This window comes from Cajanus cajan, chromosome 11, assembly GCF_000230855.2.
Source record: "Cajanus cajan strain Asha chromosome 11, NIPB_CcT2T_4, whole genome shotgun sequence".
NCBI classification, from domain to species: domain Eukaryota; kingdom Viridiplantae; phylum Streptophyta; class Magnoliopsida; order Fabales; family Fabaceae; genus Cajanus; species Cajanus cajan.
Window position 1 is genome coordinate 23,121,486 of NC_138527.1, and position 16,262 is coordinate 23,137,747.

Genomic DNA, 16,262 nt, shown 5'->3' on the forward strand with positions numbered 1-16,262 from the left:
CAAGTCCTACCAAGTGAGCTCAATGTAATGGCCTCGCCCTGGCCTTTCTCGATGTGGGGCATGGACGTCATTAGACCCATTGAACCCAAGGCCTCAAATGGACATAGATTCATTCTTGTGGCTGTTGATTACTTCACCAAATGGGTTGAAGCCACATCATACGCACATGTAACCCGTAAAGTGGTAGTCAATTTTTTCAGGAAAAACATAATATGTTGTTATGGAATACCTGAAAAAATTATAACAGACAATGGGTCAAACCTCAACAACAAGATAATGACTGAATTATGTGACTCTTTCAAGATTCAACATCATAACTCCTCCCCTTATAGGCCAAAAATGAATGGGGTAGTTGAGGCAGCCAACAAGAATATCAAGAAGATCATTCAAAAAATGGTTGTTACATATAAAGATTGGCATGAGATGCTACCTTACGCATTACATGGATACAGAAAATCCGTTCGCACATCGACGGGCGCCACCCCTTTTTCCTTAGTATACGGGATGGAGGCAGTCTTGCCTATTGAAGTGGACATTCCTTCTTTGAGATTACTCATGGAGGCAAAGCTCCCAGAAATCGAATGGGTTCGAACCAGATTTGACCAATTAAATCTCATAGAAGAGAAAAGGTTAGACGCCATTTGTCACGGGCAAACATATCAAAGGAGAATCAAGAGAGCCTTCGACAAGAGAGTCCAACCACGACCATTTGAAGATGGGGATCTAGTACTCAGGAAACTTCTACCAGCACAGAAGGATAAGATAGGGAAATGGGCACCAAACTACGAAGGCCCATACGTGGTCAAGCGAGCCTTTTTTGGAGGAGCATTGATCCTCACTAACATGGATGGTGAAGAACTCGCTTACCCAGTAAACTCTGATGCCATGAAGAAGTTCTATGCTTAAGCCCCAAAAAAAAAGGCGTTAAAGCAAGACGAACAGTCAACCTAGAAGCCATATCACCTTCTATAGAAGTCAAGAAATTACTTGAAGCGGTGCTGATCAGACGACTAGGAGGATGCCAAGCTTCGTTTCTTAAATTCATGATCGCTCAAGCCCAGACACCGGCCAACCTCAGTCAGTTTTTTCCAAACCTCTTGTAACCCTCCTTGAAATTTTCTGATTTGCAATAAAATACCATTCTTCTCAATTCTTTCAACCTTTATCTTTAAATGATGTGTTTTGGTATTAAAGAGAAAAATCAAAACAACCTAGTAAAAAAACAATTAAATAGACGAGGAAATCCTATACGGGCCTCTAAAGTAAGCAAAAGTCATGTGCGAATCTTCAGTCAAAAAAAAAAACTAAAGGGGTAAAGGGAAGCCACCTGATACCAATAGATTTCTAAAAAGCTTAAACGCATATGTATGACATACAGAAAAGCGCGCACTTGAAATAAATAACTTTTCACATCAAAAGGGAATTATCCAAAAGGACAGTAGGCTGCAAACATTTTCAATCCATGCATGCATCATGAATAAAATCTCTAAAGAAAGCAATCAAGAAGGGAGCCACGTGTGAAGGGGCAAAACTCTTCCCTCACAACAGAGACCAGACAGGGTCAAGTAAATCCCTTACAATGACCAGCCATAGACAACAAAAAAGAGGCAAGCTTCGTACATGTTGAAAAAGCCGAAACATTTAAAAAATAGCCGAAAAAAAGGCAAGCTTCAAATATGAAAAACCCGAAGCTAAACAAAAAGGAAATTCAAAAAAAAGAAACCTACCACAAGCAGGCGCCTGGAGAGGCATCACAATACTCAAGTGGCAAGGGCAACATTGAAATCTCTGCCAGCCATCCACTTCGTTGCCCACCAACACAAGGGCACATCAAACATCTCCTTCCCATCCACCTGGGGCAGTCTTTCATCTCACAACACCAACAAGAAGACATCAAGTACAAGCACGGAAAGGGTTGCTAGATCCCCAAAACTAGTACAAGATAAAAGAAGGTTACCTGACCTTAGAGGAGGCCGGTTGAAGCCTTAAAATATCAGTCCAACTTGGAGAGGCTGAGCTACGAAACTACTTCAACAACAAAGAGGGTTACCTGACCTTAGAGGAGGCCGGCTGAAGCCTTAAAATATCAGTCCAGCTAGGAGAGGTTGAGCTACGAAACTACTTCAACAACAAAGAGGGTTACTTGACCTTAGAGGAGGCTGACTGAAGCCTTAAAATATCAGTCTAGCTTGGAGAGGCTGAGCTACGAAACTACTTCAACAACAAAGAGGGTTACCTGACCTTAGAGTGAGGCCGACTGAAGCCTTAAAATATCAGTCTAGCTTGGAGTGGCTGAGCTACGAAACTACTTCAACAACAAAGAGGGTTACCTGACCTTAGAGTGGGCCGGCTGAAGCCTTAAAATATCAGTCTAGCCTGAAGAGGCTGAGCTACGAAACTACTTCAACAAACAAAGAGGGTTATCTGACCTTATAATGGGCCGGCTGAAGCCCTAAATATCAGTCTAGCTTGGAGAGGTTGAGCTACAAAAATACTCCCTCTTCAACAAGCTACAAATAAAGGAACACATTATCACAAGAGAGACAATGAAGCTTCTACTCGAAGACTGAAGATCAGGTGTACAGTTTGTCAGCCTTGTTACCCAATAGAGTACGCAACTGCTCTAAAGGGTGAGGATACGAGCAAATACACCTATCCAAGGGAAGCAACGTAGAAGCATCAACACAGAGACGAGAATAAGACCTGGATGAAATGTCTACGTCTTTACTTTCCTTTGGAAAAGGAACACAACTATTCCAAAGGACAAGTAAAGAGGGGCAGCTGTAAACACCCAATTTCGTCCGGGGGCATACAATCAACAAGATAGGACATCAGAGGGCCCAAAAGCCCAAATCAACTATTTTTAGTGGCCCGGAACGGGCCGTTCCCAAGTCCAGAACGGGTCGTTCTGAGGCTCCTAAAAGGCCTAAAAATTGTAGGTTGGAACGGGTCGTTCCAAGATTGGAACGGGCCATTCCAATCTCCTAAAAAAAGGGTTAAAACCTTCACTGAAACGAGCCGTTCCTAAACTGGAACGGGCCATTCCAAGTTATGAAAAATGCCTATAAACCCTTTTTTGGAACGGCTGTTCCAGTTTCAGAACGGGTCGTTCCAGTTACGAAATTAACATATAACGGCCAGATCCAGAACGGGCCGTTCCAATTTTGGAGTGGGCCATTCTGGACCCTTTCTGATGCCTATAAATAGACAACTTGGGCACAGTTCTAATGACTCCAAAATTTCGTCCAGACTCTTTAGAGCACGAAATTTTTCTCTTTTTCTCTCTCTCTCTTTTGTATTTCATGAGATTTTGTGAGGCATTGTAGTGTAAAAGGTTGCCGCAAAGCACCTAAAATCTTCCTGTTTTGAAGATTTAATAGAGCTCATTCAAGAGGTATTTCAATTAAACTCTTTCTCTTTTTTTATTTCTTATCTATAATAAATATTGTTATAATAAAAATAATCATGTAGACATTTTAGGGTTAATTGTATAATTTAAATTTCAAGCATGTAAATAATTATTAATAAAAGGGGATTTAATATTTATATTATTATCATTTATAATGCTAACTTCACCATAGGGTACCAATTAAGGGCGCTGTAGGGGTGCTTAATACATTCCCTACACGTAACCGACCCTCGAACCCAATTTTGGTTATCAAGGCCATTATTGGATTTTTTAAAAACTTTTTCTTTTTCCAATGTTTTGAGTAAAACATTGGTGGCGACTCCATGAACTCATTTTTCAAAACCATTAATTAAGGATTAGTTTGGTGTCCGGGCATTCCTTAATTGATGAGACTTTTAAAAGGATGTCTAAACCATTAGTCGCGAGATCGGAAAAATTTGGGTTGCGACATGCCTGAGCACGGGGCAAGTTCGGACGGGTTCGGGCCAAAAATATTTAGCCCAATCCAAATCGACCCAAAAAAAATTTGCCCATTTTCGACCATAACAGTGTTTCAAGTTTATCAAATTTGGGCTTGTCGGGTCTCGGATTAACTGGATCGGTTTAGTCGGATTGAGCCATATTGGGCCCAATAATTTTATTTGTTATTTGTTTCAAAATCTAAACAACTATTTAATTAATTTGGGCTGGATCTAAATTTTTTTCTCTCTTTTATTCTCAACTATTTAAACCAGTGAGGTTGGCCTTATTTTAGGGGATTATGGGACTTTTTTTTTATAAAGGAATTATAGGCCTTTTCTATAGACTTCAATACTTAATAAATATATTACAAAAAAAAGTAAATAAATAAATCACATTTAAATTTTTGTAAGTATAATTATATCAATTTTAAGGCATTTTTTTATAATAATTATCACTAAATTTAAATGCAAATCAATAAAAAAAAAAAAAAAAGATAACAACAAATCACATACATATACATTGTCTTACTACTTTTAAGGTTTGTCCATAATCTTTCAAATCTAGGATGATAATTCATCATAAAACAAGCAAATATAATCATTCTCTAAGCCTCTTGTAAGGGAATTCACATTTTCTGAAGATACTCTGGCACTGTCAATCTTCCAACCAGGGAATTCACATTTTCCAACACTATCATTAACCATGTGTAAATGGTATACAAAGCTAGCTGCTGGAGACATAAGTAAAGCATGTAAAAATTAAAAAGATCAAGTATAAACTAGTGGCGAGTTAAATATACAAACATCGATAAGAATTAAAAAAGAACCCTTACATGGATTTTAGATGACTAATTTTCCGAAGCTCAGGAGCCAACATCCCTTCCAAAGATAGATTGTCTAGAACCCTGCAAGAAATAACGGGAAGGCAAAAAATCCCATAAGCTGACAAAATTCAACACCACATTCACATCAATCAAAATGGGAGCTTCCTTTTAGCATCAAGAACAGCTATCTATATATATTAGTGTTTGCTAAAAATAAAAATAATACCGTCTTTCTGGAAAACTTAAAAAGGAAATCAAAAGGAACTTACAACGAACACCAAACCACTTGCAAGGGTTGCAATCATTTGGATTCCAATTTTCCAGAGCACCAAAAGGATCAGAAGTTATTCTTACCCGAAATTCCAACAATGTTAAACCTGCAATGTCCATTCCAAATACAAGAACAAAAATCAAACATGAAGATCACAAGAAATGCATCACATGATTCATCGTAAATTAATTAGGGAGAATAGACATGCAAATCACCTTCATCGTTCAAAGAGCAACATCGTTTAGTTCTGCATAGAGAAATCAATCCAACAAAAACTCTGAGCCACAATCCAAAGGGCCCCCATATGCTTTTCATAGCTATGCGAGACACATTTGCCAAAAGTGCGGCAATAAGGCTGATGACATTAGTGATCACATCAAAAAAGTGATCCTGGGCACAGACTGATAATCCAATTAGTAAAAGAGCGGCAATAAACCATCAACAGGAATTTCACCAAAGTCATTGAAAGCATAATACCCACAACCCAACACTCTTGTTCACTGGTCAAGTTGAATGCATTTTCCTGGAAATGTCATATTTCAAAAACATTAAAGATATCTAAAAATAAAAGATATACAGGAAATAAATGAAAAATTATCATTCTACCAGTTTGGGTGTCAACTTTGCCTCTAGAAAAAATGCAAAAAATAAAGTTACAAATGATATTAATGTGCGAACAAAATCCAAGATTATTTGCAGTCCCAGTGTAGCCATAACAGAGGCAAAAACAAGAATTCCCTGCAACAAAATTTGAATTTAAAATTTCAGGAGAAAAGGAATATTTTCCAGAAGATATGTGCATTAATTATTCTCGCTATAATGTTTAGTGTATACCAAGAAACAAGACAAACAAGGGTTAGGATATGCAGGGAGAGGAATGAAAGTAGAAAGAAAGAGAGAACAAGAGATGGATAACTAGCAGTTTACCTGCATTCTGGTAACAACTACCCATGTGGGATTTGTCAAGAGCACGTTAACACACCTACAAAAAGATTAATCGAGCAACATGAGTACTGAACCAGTGAGACATGACATAATCAGTAGTTTCTACTTTCAAGCAACATGATCGGCAATAAACAGTTTATGCTTATGGGAAGGTCACTTCAGCAACTCTTTTACATGGTTAAATTTGAGAAACATAGAAATAAAACCTTTACAACCACATTTATGATGTTAATATGGAAAAATAACTACTGTGGATGTAAAAAACTTGTATTTAATAACTTAAATTTGTTGGGGCAAATGGCAATAACAAACTAGTGAGCTTGAAAACAAAGTACCCAGATAATGCAGTAACAAGAAGTGAGGAGAGCATCCTAACAGATCCATCATCGATGCCCATTTTCTTTTGGTTTAGTGCAGCTGCTTCGGCTTTGTTCCTGAATATTTGATAGAAATAATAGTAAACACCATGTACCATGAAATTGTGAAATATTAAAACACTGAAACCTAAGTCAGAACTTTGAGCAAACACATTACCATATATCATGCAGGAACCAAGGCTAGTTGGAAAACTTCCATCCATTTTCAAGGTTTACAAGCTACACTACTGACCATCAAGATCAAAAACTCCCTGTCATAAATCAAAAACCCAAAAGTTTACAAGAGAGACTCAAACAAAATACAAAACTAATAATTGATTGTAAATCTACAAGCTCTTACCCTGTCAATTTTGAATACAAAACAATCAATACACTAAAAGAACACACAAGGGTTCTTCCAATCAGCAAGGCAATAAAACAAAAATCAGTACACAAAGATGTATCTTAAGAATTATAAAACACCAGAAAAAGGAAGAAGAGAAGAGATAATTTCATTGATGTTTGAAAAAAGCTGATTACAATGATTAAAACTTTCTATACTTATAATAGAAAAAAGAAAAAAAAACGTGCAGAAAAATTAGTCTAGGTGATGCTCCATTGTGCTATTATCCGCCTATGATCTGTTGAGTTTGTTAGAATTGGAGGTGGGAGAAGATTCTGCAAAATGAAGAGATGATACGGTTTGTTGCACCTGCTGAGTTGGCATATTCAGTGACTCATGTGAAAACTCAATTTTACCCATATCATGTGGAGTGTTTACTGTTTCATTGTTTTGATAATTTAACAATGTAATAGCAAAATACTTGTAAAAAATAGACATTTATGTACACATCAGCAAAATCATATTTATAAAATTTTGTTGCTATTTTAAAAAACACAATAGAAAAAACTATTTAAAAAGTTACCTAAAAAAGATCCAAGTTGCAAGTGAACAATAACATTGATAGCAAAATAAGTTTCATAGGGATCATTTATGACAAATTCTCCAAAAGGAACAACAATAGCCATATCTATAACAAATAGCTTCAAAATGGCAAAAAGGTCAATCTAAAAAAAAAAAAGAAAATAAATTAGCAAGAAACATAAAAAGCATAAATTACTAAATAAAATATAAAAAAAGTTCATTTAAATTACAAACATCTTAAGTATGACCAATCACAGCAATGGCTGTGATTGAGATGATGGACCAACTATGACACTCGATCCATCTCCTCCTTGAATTTCATTAACACTTGCCAAAATTACTTGAAATTCTACAATACATTTAAAAACAAGATAGTTAACTCATGTATAACACAAATATTAAATAATTTTCATAGCAAAAGAATATTATGATACCTGTAACAATCTTTTCTAAAATTTCAAACTCTTCATTGATATTAAGATCTTTAAATTGGGTTATAGTTGACCTCAACCAATTTTGAGCACAAATTAGTGCCTCTGCCATTTGTGGGTTTAAAGAGCTTCTAAAAGTTGATGAAATGCAACATGTAAGCTGGCATGTGATGATGTAGAGAAAACCTTAGTGGCCTCATAGAAAATTTTCAAAAATTTCAAAAATGCTCGAACATTCTCCCAATCAATTGTAGTTGGGGGACCAACTATCCCAAAAACCTCCACATAACTTGAGTCTTCAAAGTCAAGCTTTTCAAAGGCAACTTGAAATTTTTCAGCAGCATCTAACATCATATATGTAGAATTCCATCTTGTGGGAACATCAAGACATAACAATTTTTTACATCTAACATCATATATGTGGAATTCCATCTTGTGGGAACATCAAGACATAACAATTTTTTACATTCAATTTTCGAAAATTCAACACACTCTTTGAACTTAGCCAATCTTTGGGGGTGAAGACCTTACAAACCTAACAGCTGTCCGAATACTTGCAATTGAATTGTGCACATCTTTTAAACCATCATTCACTACTAGATTTAGTATATGGGCACAACACCTCATATGAAAAAATTGACCATCCATTACTAATCCTCCCATATTAATCCCTTTTTTTTTCAAATATGTTACAGCCACATCATTGGCTGAAGCATTGTCAAATGTAATTGTAGACACATTTCTCAAACTCCATTCCTTTAATACCTCCTCAACTTTCTTTCATATGGTTTCCCCTTTGTGGTTAGGAACTATTGAGAAACTAATGATTCTGTTTTGATATTTCCAATCATTATCTATAAAATGTGTTGTGAGTGCCAAATAGTTTAAATTTTGAATTGAAGTCCAACAGTCAGTAGTGAGAGCTATCCTAGCACAATTTGACTTAAAGAAAGCCTTTAGCTTACGCTTTTCATCCATATAAAACTGAAAACAAAGCCTTGCTATTGTATGTCTTGATGGTACAATAAATTGTGGTTGTAATTGTCTTCAAAAGTGCTTAAAACCCTCACCATCAACCACCCTAAAAGGTTGTTCATCTAAAATAATAAAGACAGTTAATGCCCTCCTACAAGCTTCAACATTATATCTTTGGCTTACAGTTGTCAAACCACTAACATCTCTCTTCAAGGTAAGGGATGTTTGGTTGGGGCCATTAATAATAGCATTTGGATATTTAGGATATTTTCCTATGTGGTTAAGTAAACTTGATGTGCCATGTATCTTTGGATCACACCTATAATGTTTACCACAATGATTACATTCAGCCATTTTCTCCTTAGATTCATTTTCAGATAGTGTTTTGAAATGTTCCCAAACTATAGATGTTTTTTGAGAACCACTTGTATTTAATTTCCTCTTTTTTGTATTAATTGGGAGAGAAGCATTAGGATTAGTTTCTACAGCTTCAGCTATAACTGTTGGTTGTCCAATAGGTTGTGCACCACCACCATCACCTCTTGATGTTGTTGGTTCAGTCATGGTGGGAGTTGCAACCTCTTCGAATTGACTAGACTGCTCCATTACTGTATAATGAAGTCATAGGCAATTTTTAAGTGCTTATGGTATTTTAACAACTTTGAATTTGTTATTTTAGAGTTATAAACTTTAATTCATCATTTAAAATATCATACAGTATTAGTAAAAAGAAAAAAAAAATACAAAAAATAGATATAAACTAATGTAAAAAACTACAAATTTTTTAATTTAACTAAATAAGTGAAACAGATATTTATAACTAAGTAAGTTTAACACAAATAGCTAACATAAGAATTTTCAAAACAAAACACAAATCAATTATTAAAAAAATCATAACATGATAAACAATAAGTACCTGAATCTTTTTAAATTTAAGACTTTTATCTTCTTTTTATGCTTTTCTTCCTTTTGTTCTTTCTTCTACCTCTCCTGCGTTTATCCAAAGTAGACATTCAATATAGATTAAAAATTATACCAAATAAATATATTATTTTTAATATAAAAATTAGAACTCAAAACATATTTCTTTCTTCTACCTCTTGCAATTTAATTTGAAGGATTGTGAACTCTTGATCAAGACTGACGTGCTTGGTGAAGCTACTTTGCCATTAACTGTGTTAGGTTCTATGGCAGAATCAGATATAGAAACACACAACAATATAAGAGAACTACTAGTTCGCCTTCAAATTGGTCACTTACAAAAGAAAATATCAGTGCAAACAAAAATACCATATGAACTATTGAAGATTTAATAATGATACAGGAGAGGAAGAAGACGAACAAACCTGTTCTTAGCGGTGTTAGAAGAAGACAAGTAGATCGGCAGCAGACAGAGAGGAAAGAAAACGATTATCCGGTGGCAGACGGAGATGAATGAACTGTGCTAGGGTTCACATGACTACTCTCGCGGTGTTAAGGTTTCTAGTTTCTACGGGCATGAGCAGAAGGTTTCGTGGTGCTTAGGGTTTCTAGTTTTTACTCTCGCGGTGCTAGCTCTAGAATTATAAGGAATAACATACCTTTTAATTGTTATCTGTCGGTCAGGTATGGATACGAAGGGTTAAAATATTTTAACCTGAACCCGACCAACAAAACCCATTTCAAATCGAGTCAAACAACCCGCAAAATCGGAAAATCCAAAAATAATGGACCGAATTAAAAAACTGACCATGGAAAGTTTCAGTTAGGGTCGGTTTGAAACCTTCTGCTCACACCTAGGTGGTGGTGGGTATATAAAAAAAATGAGGATTTTGAGAATTTTAACCGGAAGGAGGTGGAGGTGGTGGTTAGTTTTGTAAATAATTAAAATAACTTTGAAAATTATATTGATTAGGATCCATGTGTTAGAACACAAAAAAAATTGCAGATAAATAACAATACAATAGGAGAATTTTTTTTTTAAGTGAATAGTGTGCGTAAATAGTGAATTTTTTGAAGTGAATAGTGAAGGTGAATAGTGAATTTGAAGTGAACAGTGAAGTCAATTTATACACATCGTCTCAACGTATTTTTTTTCTTCCAACGTCTCTCTCTTTAACTCTCAATGCAACGTCTCTTTTTTTTTTCAACGTCTCTTTCACAACATCTCTCACAAACATAAAATAATTATTTTGACTCCCACAAACATGTTCTGATTTGAACAAAAAAAATCAACTTTTTCCTTTGAGAGAACCAGAAAGAACCATGGCTGGCTACAATTCCAATATGACTTCATCTTTGATTAGTTTTGCGAGCTCCACCTCTTCCGACAGCATCACCGTCACGGTTCTGGAAAAGCCTTCTTCCCTCAAAGGCATGACAAGGATCAAACCACCACTCCCTACATTCCCCACGCGACACATGAAGCGGCTTCTCGTTAGCGCCCGCAGAGACGGTGGAGAAGGTGGCGGGGGTGGTGCCATTGCCGGTGGCGGCGATGATGGAGGGCTCAGCCTGGCGAAGGAGCCACTCGATGGTCTGGCCGTCGGACTTGTGGCCAAGCTCTCGCGTGACCTGGAAGACGCAGGCGGCGCAAATGATGGGCATGCAAATGAGCCGGCCACAACCGTCCACCTTGTTGTGGTGGTCCTTTGAGGGCGGCTTCTTGCCAGGGCGGTGGCGCTAGAGTTGATACGACCATGGGCACGAGGAAGGCAGAGTGCCATCAGGAGTGTGCCCTTGTCCGTGGCGCACAACACGAGGCGGTGGAGGTGCTTAGTGGAGTCAGAGTTGTTGGTGTTGGTGCGACGGAGACGAGGAAATGAGGAAGGGTCATCCACTTCTGTGATTTTTGTTTGCAAAACCATTGTGCACGTTCCAGCAAAGTTCCGGATGAACCAATCAAACCTCTCCATTTCAAATTTCATAGTGCTAAGCACCATTCCTTGTTGAAGCTCAGAAGCTAAAAAAATTGAAACTTCTCTTGCCACGTAGGATCACTCCAATGGCAAATGCTTCTGAGAATTATTGCTTATTTTTAAGATACAACATAAGCACCCCCTGCTAGAGGTGCTCTTAGTTGTCTATCTTGGTTGGCCATTTTGAATGATAAAATGAATGTTATAATAACTCTATTACAAAAATTTAACCAATAGATGATAAATAGGGGTGACGATGAAATCAAACCAACTTAAAAATAGTTTGAAACTAGATAATTAAATCATTGAACTTAGTTTAGAATCCAAATGAGTTGAACTTGAACTAAAGATTGAGTTCGATAAATAAATGTGAATTAATTGGAAATGTCTTGCAAAGCTAAAAGAATATTATAGTTACATATGAACATATGATTGTGAAATACATCACTCATAGCACGGTTATGTGCAATGGTGCAAAATGTAGTATCAACTACAAGACCAAAAAAATAAATGTGAATTAATTACAAAGTTCTTGTAGTTGATACTACATTTTTACTTTTAAAAGAGACCTTTACACTACTAGAAAAGTGTCATTTTCTTGCGAATTTTCTTACATAAAAAATATTCGCAGAAATTTTTTGCAAATTTTATTACAATAATTATTTCACAAATTTTTTTATGAATTTATTTGCGAAAAATAATTTATAGATATTTCTTACAATTTTTTTATGAAAAATAATCTACAAGAAATTTTTACAAATTTTGCTACAATTTTAATGATCATAGAAATTTTTTTCCATGGTAAAAATTTATAGAAAATATTGTAAGAATATTATTTTGTTTCTTGCAAAACTAAATTCGCAAGTAATATCTACTAAATGGTAGAAAAAATTCGCAGGTAACTTTTCCTGCAGATTTTCCTGCCAATTTTAATTCGCAAGAAAAATTAAAAAAAATATTTAAATTTATAAGTTTAATATTTAAAAAAAACTCCAAGTCCCGTATCGATTGAAAATAAGACAATTAAAGAGTATATAAGTTGGGGCAACACTTACCTTACAAGTTGATTTGTATGGTTGAGTGTTAGGCTTATAATCTACAATGTTAGAGTTTAAAAGATTATATATCACATGTTGGAGGCATGGAAACAAATGCTTCGGATTATTGATAGAATTTGTAGTAATTTATTTACTTTTTTTCGTAAAAAATATTCTTGCGGAATTTTTTTCACAAGAATTTCACAGGAAAATTTCTTGTGAATTTTAAAATTCGCAAAAACATATTATCCACGAATGTATTACTGACAGATAAAATTTTGCAGTAAAATTCGTTGGGATAATGTTTGCTGCGGATTTTAATATAAAATTCATAGGAAAAGTCGCATGTAATAAGAGAAATTCTAGTAGTGTTACTTGCTTATCCTTTTAACAAGCATCACATATATATTTTCTTTAATAGAACTTTAACTTATAAAGCCCAATTACTAAGTCTTTTCTTACTAAATTTATTTGAATGATCCATGTGTATGTGTACATTCCTTCTATACCATAACCAAGTGCTATCTTCTTTAGACATTAAACATTTTGTATGTGATTGTGGCGATGCATATTCCAAGTCAATCATGTATATATTGTTAATTCTTTTACCAATGAATTTAATCTCACTAGTAAAACTATTAAATATCATACCACATTGTGATTATCAAACACTATGTTATAATTCTTATCACAAAGTTGACTTATATGTAACAAGTTATGTCTAAATCCTTGTACAAGCAACACATTTTCTATAATTGTAAAAGAAGTATTACCAATGTTACCATAACCAATTATTTTGTCTTTGTTGTTATTGTCCCCACGTGTTACATAGACTTCAAGTTTCATTTTAAGACTTGAGAACTTAGATGGATCTCCGACCATATGCTTTGAGTAATTGTTATCCAAGTACTACAGGAGACTTTAACTCTCAAGTATTCCTACAAACAACATCAAAAGACAAAATTAGATACCAAAGTGTGTTTGGATCCTTAAATATTAGTATTTAGTCCTTGACTTTTAATATTCTAAATATATTGTCCACTAGGATATATTTCCCAATGATTATCAAACACTATGTTATAATTCTTATCACAAAGTTGACTTATATGTAACAAGTTATGTCTAAATCCTTGTACAAGCAACACATTTTCTATAATTGTAAAAGAAGTATTACCAATGTTACCATAACCAATTATTTTGTCTTTGTTGTTATTGTCCCCACGTGTTACATAGACTTCAAGTTTCATTTTAAGACTTGAGAACTTAGATGGATCTCCGACCATATGCTTTGAGTAATTGTTATCCAAGTACTACAGGAGACTTTAACTCTCAAGTATTCCTACAAACAACATCAAAAGACAAAATTAGATACCAAAGTGTGTTTGGATCCTTAAATATTAGTATTTAGTCCTTGACTTTTAATATTCTAAATATATTGTCCACTAGGATATATTTCCCAATGATTATCAAACACTATGTTATAATTCTTATCACAAAGTTGACTTATATGTAACAAGTTATGTCTAAATCCTTGTACAAGCAACACATTTTCTATAATTGTAAAAGAAGTATTACCAATGTTACCATAACCAATTATTTTGTCTTTGTTGTTATTGTCCCCACGTGTTACATAGACTTCAAGTTTCATTTTAAGACTTGAGAACTTAGATGGATCTCCGACCATATGCTTTGAGTAATTGTTATCCAAGTACTACAGGAGACTTTAACTCTCAAGTATTCCTACAAACAACATCAAAAGACAAAATTAGATACCAAAGTGTGTTTGGATCCTTAAATATTAGTATTTAGTCCTTGACTTTTAATATTCTAAATATATTGTCCACTAGGATATATTTCCCAATATAACAAGTAGAAGTGGTATGACCTTTCTTATAACAATAAAAACCTGTAATGGGAGATTTAAACGATGCTTTTACAAGGCTAGAGGTGTTTTTGTAAAGCATATTTTTTTTTGCATTTGTATCAAAATCAGTTCCAGCTTTATTAAAGGCACACTTCTGCTTACCCAACAAAAATTTTAGATTTGTTTTACGACCTTGACGGTGTAACTTTCAAATCGACATTTTTCTTCTTTAAAATTAGACTAGTTTTACAATCAATTTTTGTTGGTAAAAAAAGTGTGGCACAAGAGCATTCAACATTTTTATAAATTGTATCAAGACCATCATACTTCAATTTTAAATCTTCTTGCTCTTGTTTCACCTTTGCCAAATCGTATCAAGGATTTTTTTTTCTCCATCCAATTGAACTATTTAAATTAATTAAAATTTAAATATTAGTCATAGTTTAATTATCTTTAAATTTAATAAATATCGTTGTTCACTATTTAATCTTGTGCATTGTACGGATAATGCAAGCTAGTATTAACACTATAAGAAATTGTCGTACAGTGACACACATCCTATTGTGATACAATGTGTCACTAAAAATTACTTTTATCCACACACTAAATATAATATATGTTGATATATTATTAAAAAGTGTGAGTATATATTATAGTGACATACAAAATATGTTGTTAAATCTCATTTAAAATCAATACTAAACTTATATGTAACTATATATTAAATAGATATATATTTAGATATATTGTACCTATAACACACTTTTTATATGTTATTATATGTAACTTTTTTTGTAGTGTAAATATTGTTGCTTTATCAGACATTTTTATGTTTTCTTTTTTCAATTTCAGAATATGAAATCAAAATAAGTTTACTTTTTACTGTTTTGTATTTTATATACCTGTTTAATAATATTACTTCAATTCCATCGATGTTTAAGGTTAAGAAATATTTAATAAATATAAAATATTATTATATTTATGTTAAAATATACGTATTTGTTATCTTATTTTTTATGACAAATTATTATTATTATCACAGAAATTATTAAGTTTAAAAAGAAAACAAGTTATTGAAAAGAAGAAATGTTAATAGAAATTTGACCGTAAGTAGAAAAAAGAAGAAAAACAGTAGGGAACCCATATCTATATAAAAATTGTTTCTGTCCATTTTGTAAAGAAAAAAGGGAGAGAGAGAGTGTGTGTGGCAAAAAAAATGGTAATAAATATGCCTATAAATTTGAAGTTGTCTCAAAGCAAAATCAGAGCTACTGATCAAAAGCAAAAGCAAAATCAGAGCTAGCCAAGCACTCTCTTAGCTATTTCTCTACCCAAACCCAATTCACCATGTTCATGAAGTACTTAACTTCATTTTACACTCATCTGAAATGGGTGTTAAATTTTCTTATCTATTGTCCCTTCTACAAGCTCCATGATTCTCAAATTCCATTGATTGGGGAAGACCAAAGCATATGCCACTATGCACCCACCCAAGGCTCAGATGAAGATGTTGATTGTGCCGTTTGTCTAAGCAAAATTGTGCATGGTGAAGAGATTAGAGTGCTTAGGTGTGAACATTTGTTTCACAGAAAGTGCTTGGATACATGGGTTGGTCTCAAATTTGCAACTTGCCCTCTTTGCAGAGAACCAATTGGACCAAGAAGGACCATCACCCAGGTTGGAGCTCAAGTTCTACTGTTTCAGTTTTGTTCTAACCACAATGATGACCGTGACTCATGGTGGCTACGCTGAGAATATAATATAGAAGGTCAACAATGTACTCCTTAATTAGTGTCTTTTTTTTTTTTCTTAATAAAAAAATAAAGTATTCTTTCTTAATCTTTTGTACGTCTTAAGTATTGTGAGA

General features: G+C 34.2%; 2 protein-coding genes across 7 annotated transcripts; one reads left to right on the forward strand and one right to left on the reverse strand.

Annotated features, from left to right (window-relative positions):
• Window positions 1-4,365: 4,365 nt before the first annotated feature.
• LOC109806150 (uncharacterized) lies at window positions 4,366-6,996 on the reverse strand. Of its 6 annotated transcripts, XM_020368530.3 has the most exons (10): window positions 6,628-6,990; window positions 6,445-6,538; window positions 6,246-6,344; window positions 5,893-5,947; window positions 5,572-5,703; window positions 5,443-5,488; window positions 5,181-5,366; window positions 4,964-5,071; window positions 4,704-4,775; window positions 4,366-4,601 (listed from the first exon to the last, which is right to left on the reverse strand). In XM_020368530.3, exons 3-9 carry the CDS (start codon window positions 6,305-6,307, stop codon window positions 4,768-4,770), a joined length of 597 nt encoding a protein of 198 aa, XP_020224119.1. In that variant the 5' UTR covers window positions 6,308-6,344; window positions 6,445-6,538; window positions 6,628-6,990; the 3' UTR covers window positions 4,366-4,601; window positions 4,704-4,767. The 6 variants fall into 6 exon arrangements, with proteins under 6 accessions (XP_020224119.1, XP_029128661.1, XP_029128660.1 ...); XM_029272828.2 differs by having other exon boundaries at window positions 5,181-5,355; window positions 5,447-5,488; window positions 6,445-6,991; XM_029272827.2 differs by having other exon boundaries at window positions 4,366-4,598; window positions 6,445-6,991.
• An 8,746-nt stretch (window positions 6,997-15,742) lies between these two features.
• Window positions 15,743-16,147, forward strand: LOC145953447 (E3 ubiquitin-protein ligase RHA2B-like). The gene has a single exon (XM_083067404.1). It carries the CDS (start codon window positions 15,743-15,745, stop codon window positions 16,145-16,147), a length of 405 nt encoding a protein of 134 aa, XP_082923530.1.
• The last annotated feature ends 115 nt before the right edge of the window (window positions 16,148-16,262 follow it).

Coding starts and splice junctions, on each gene's coding strand:
- LOC109806150 (XM_029272827.2), bottom strand. CDS start 6,307: ATGGGCATCGATGATGGATCTGTTAGGATGCTCTCCTCACTTCTTGTT. Junction 5,948..6,245: donor CTTGTTACTGCATTATCTGG/GTACTTTGTTTT, acceptor ATCTTTTTGTAG/GTGTGTTAACGTGCTCTTGA. Junction 5,489..5,571: donor CAAAGTTGACACCCAAACTG/GTAGAATGATAA, acceptor TGACATTTCCAG/GAAAATGCATTCAACTTGAC.
- LOC145953447 (XM_083067404.1), top strand. CDS start 15,743: ATGTTCATGAAGTACTTAACTTCATTTTACACTCATCTGAAATGGGTG.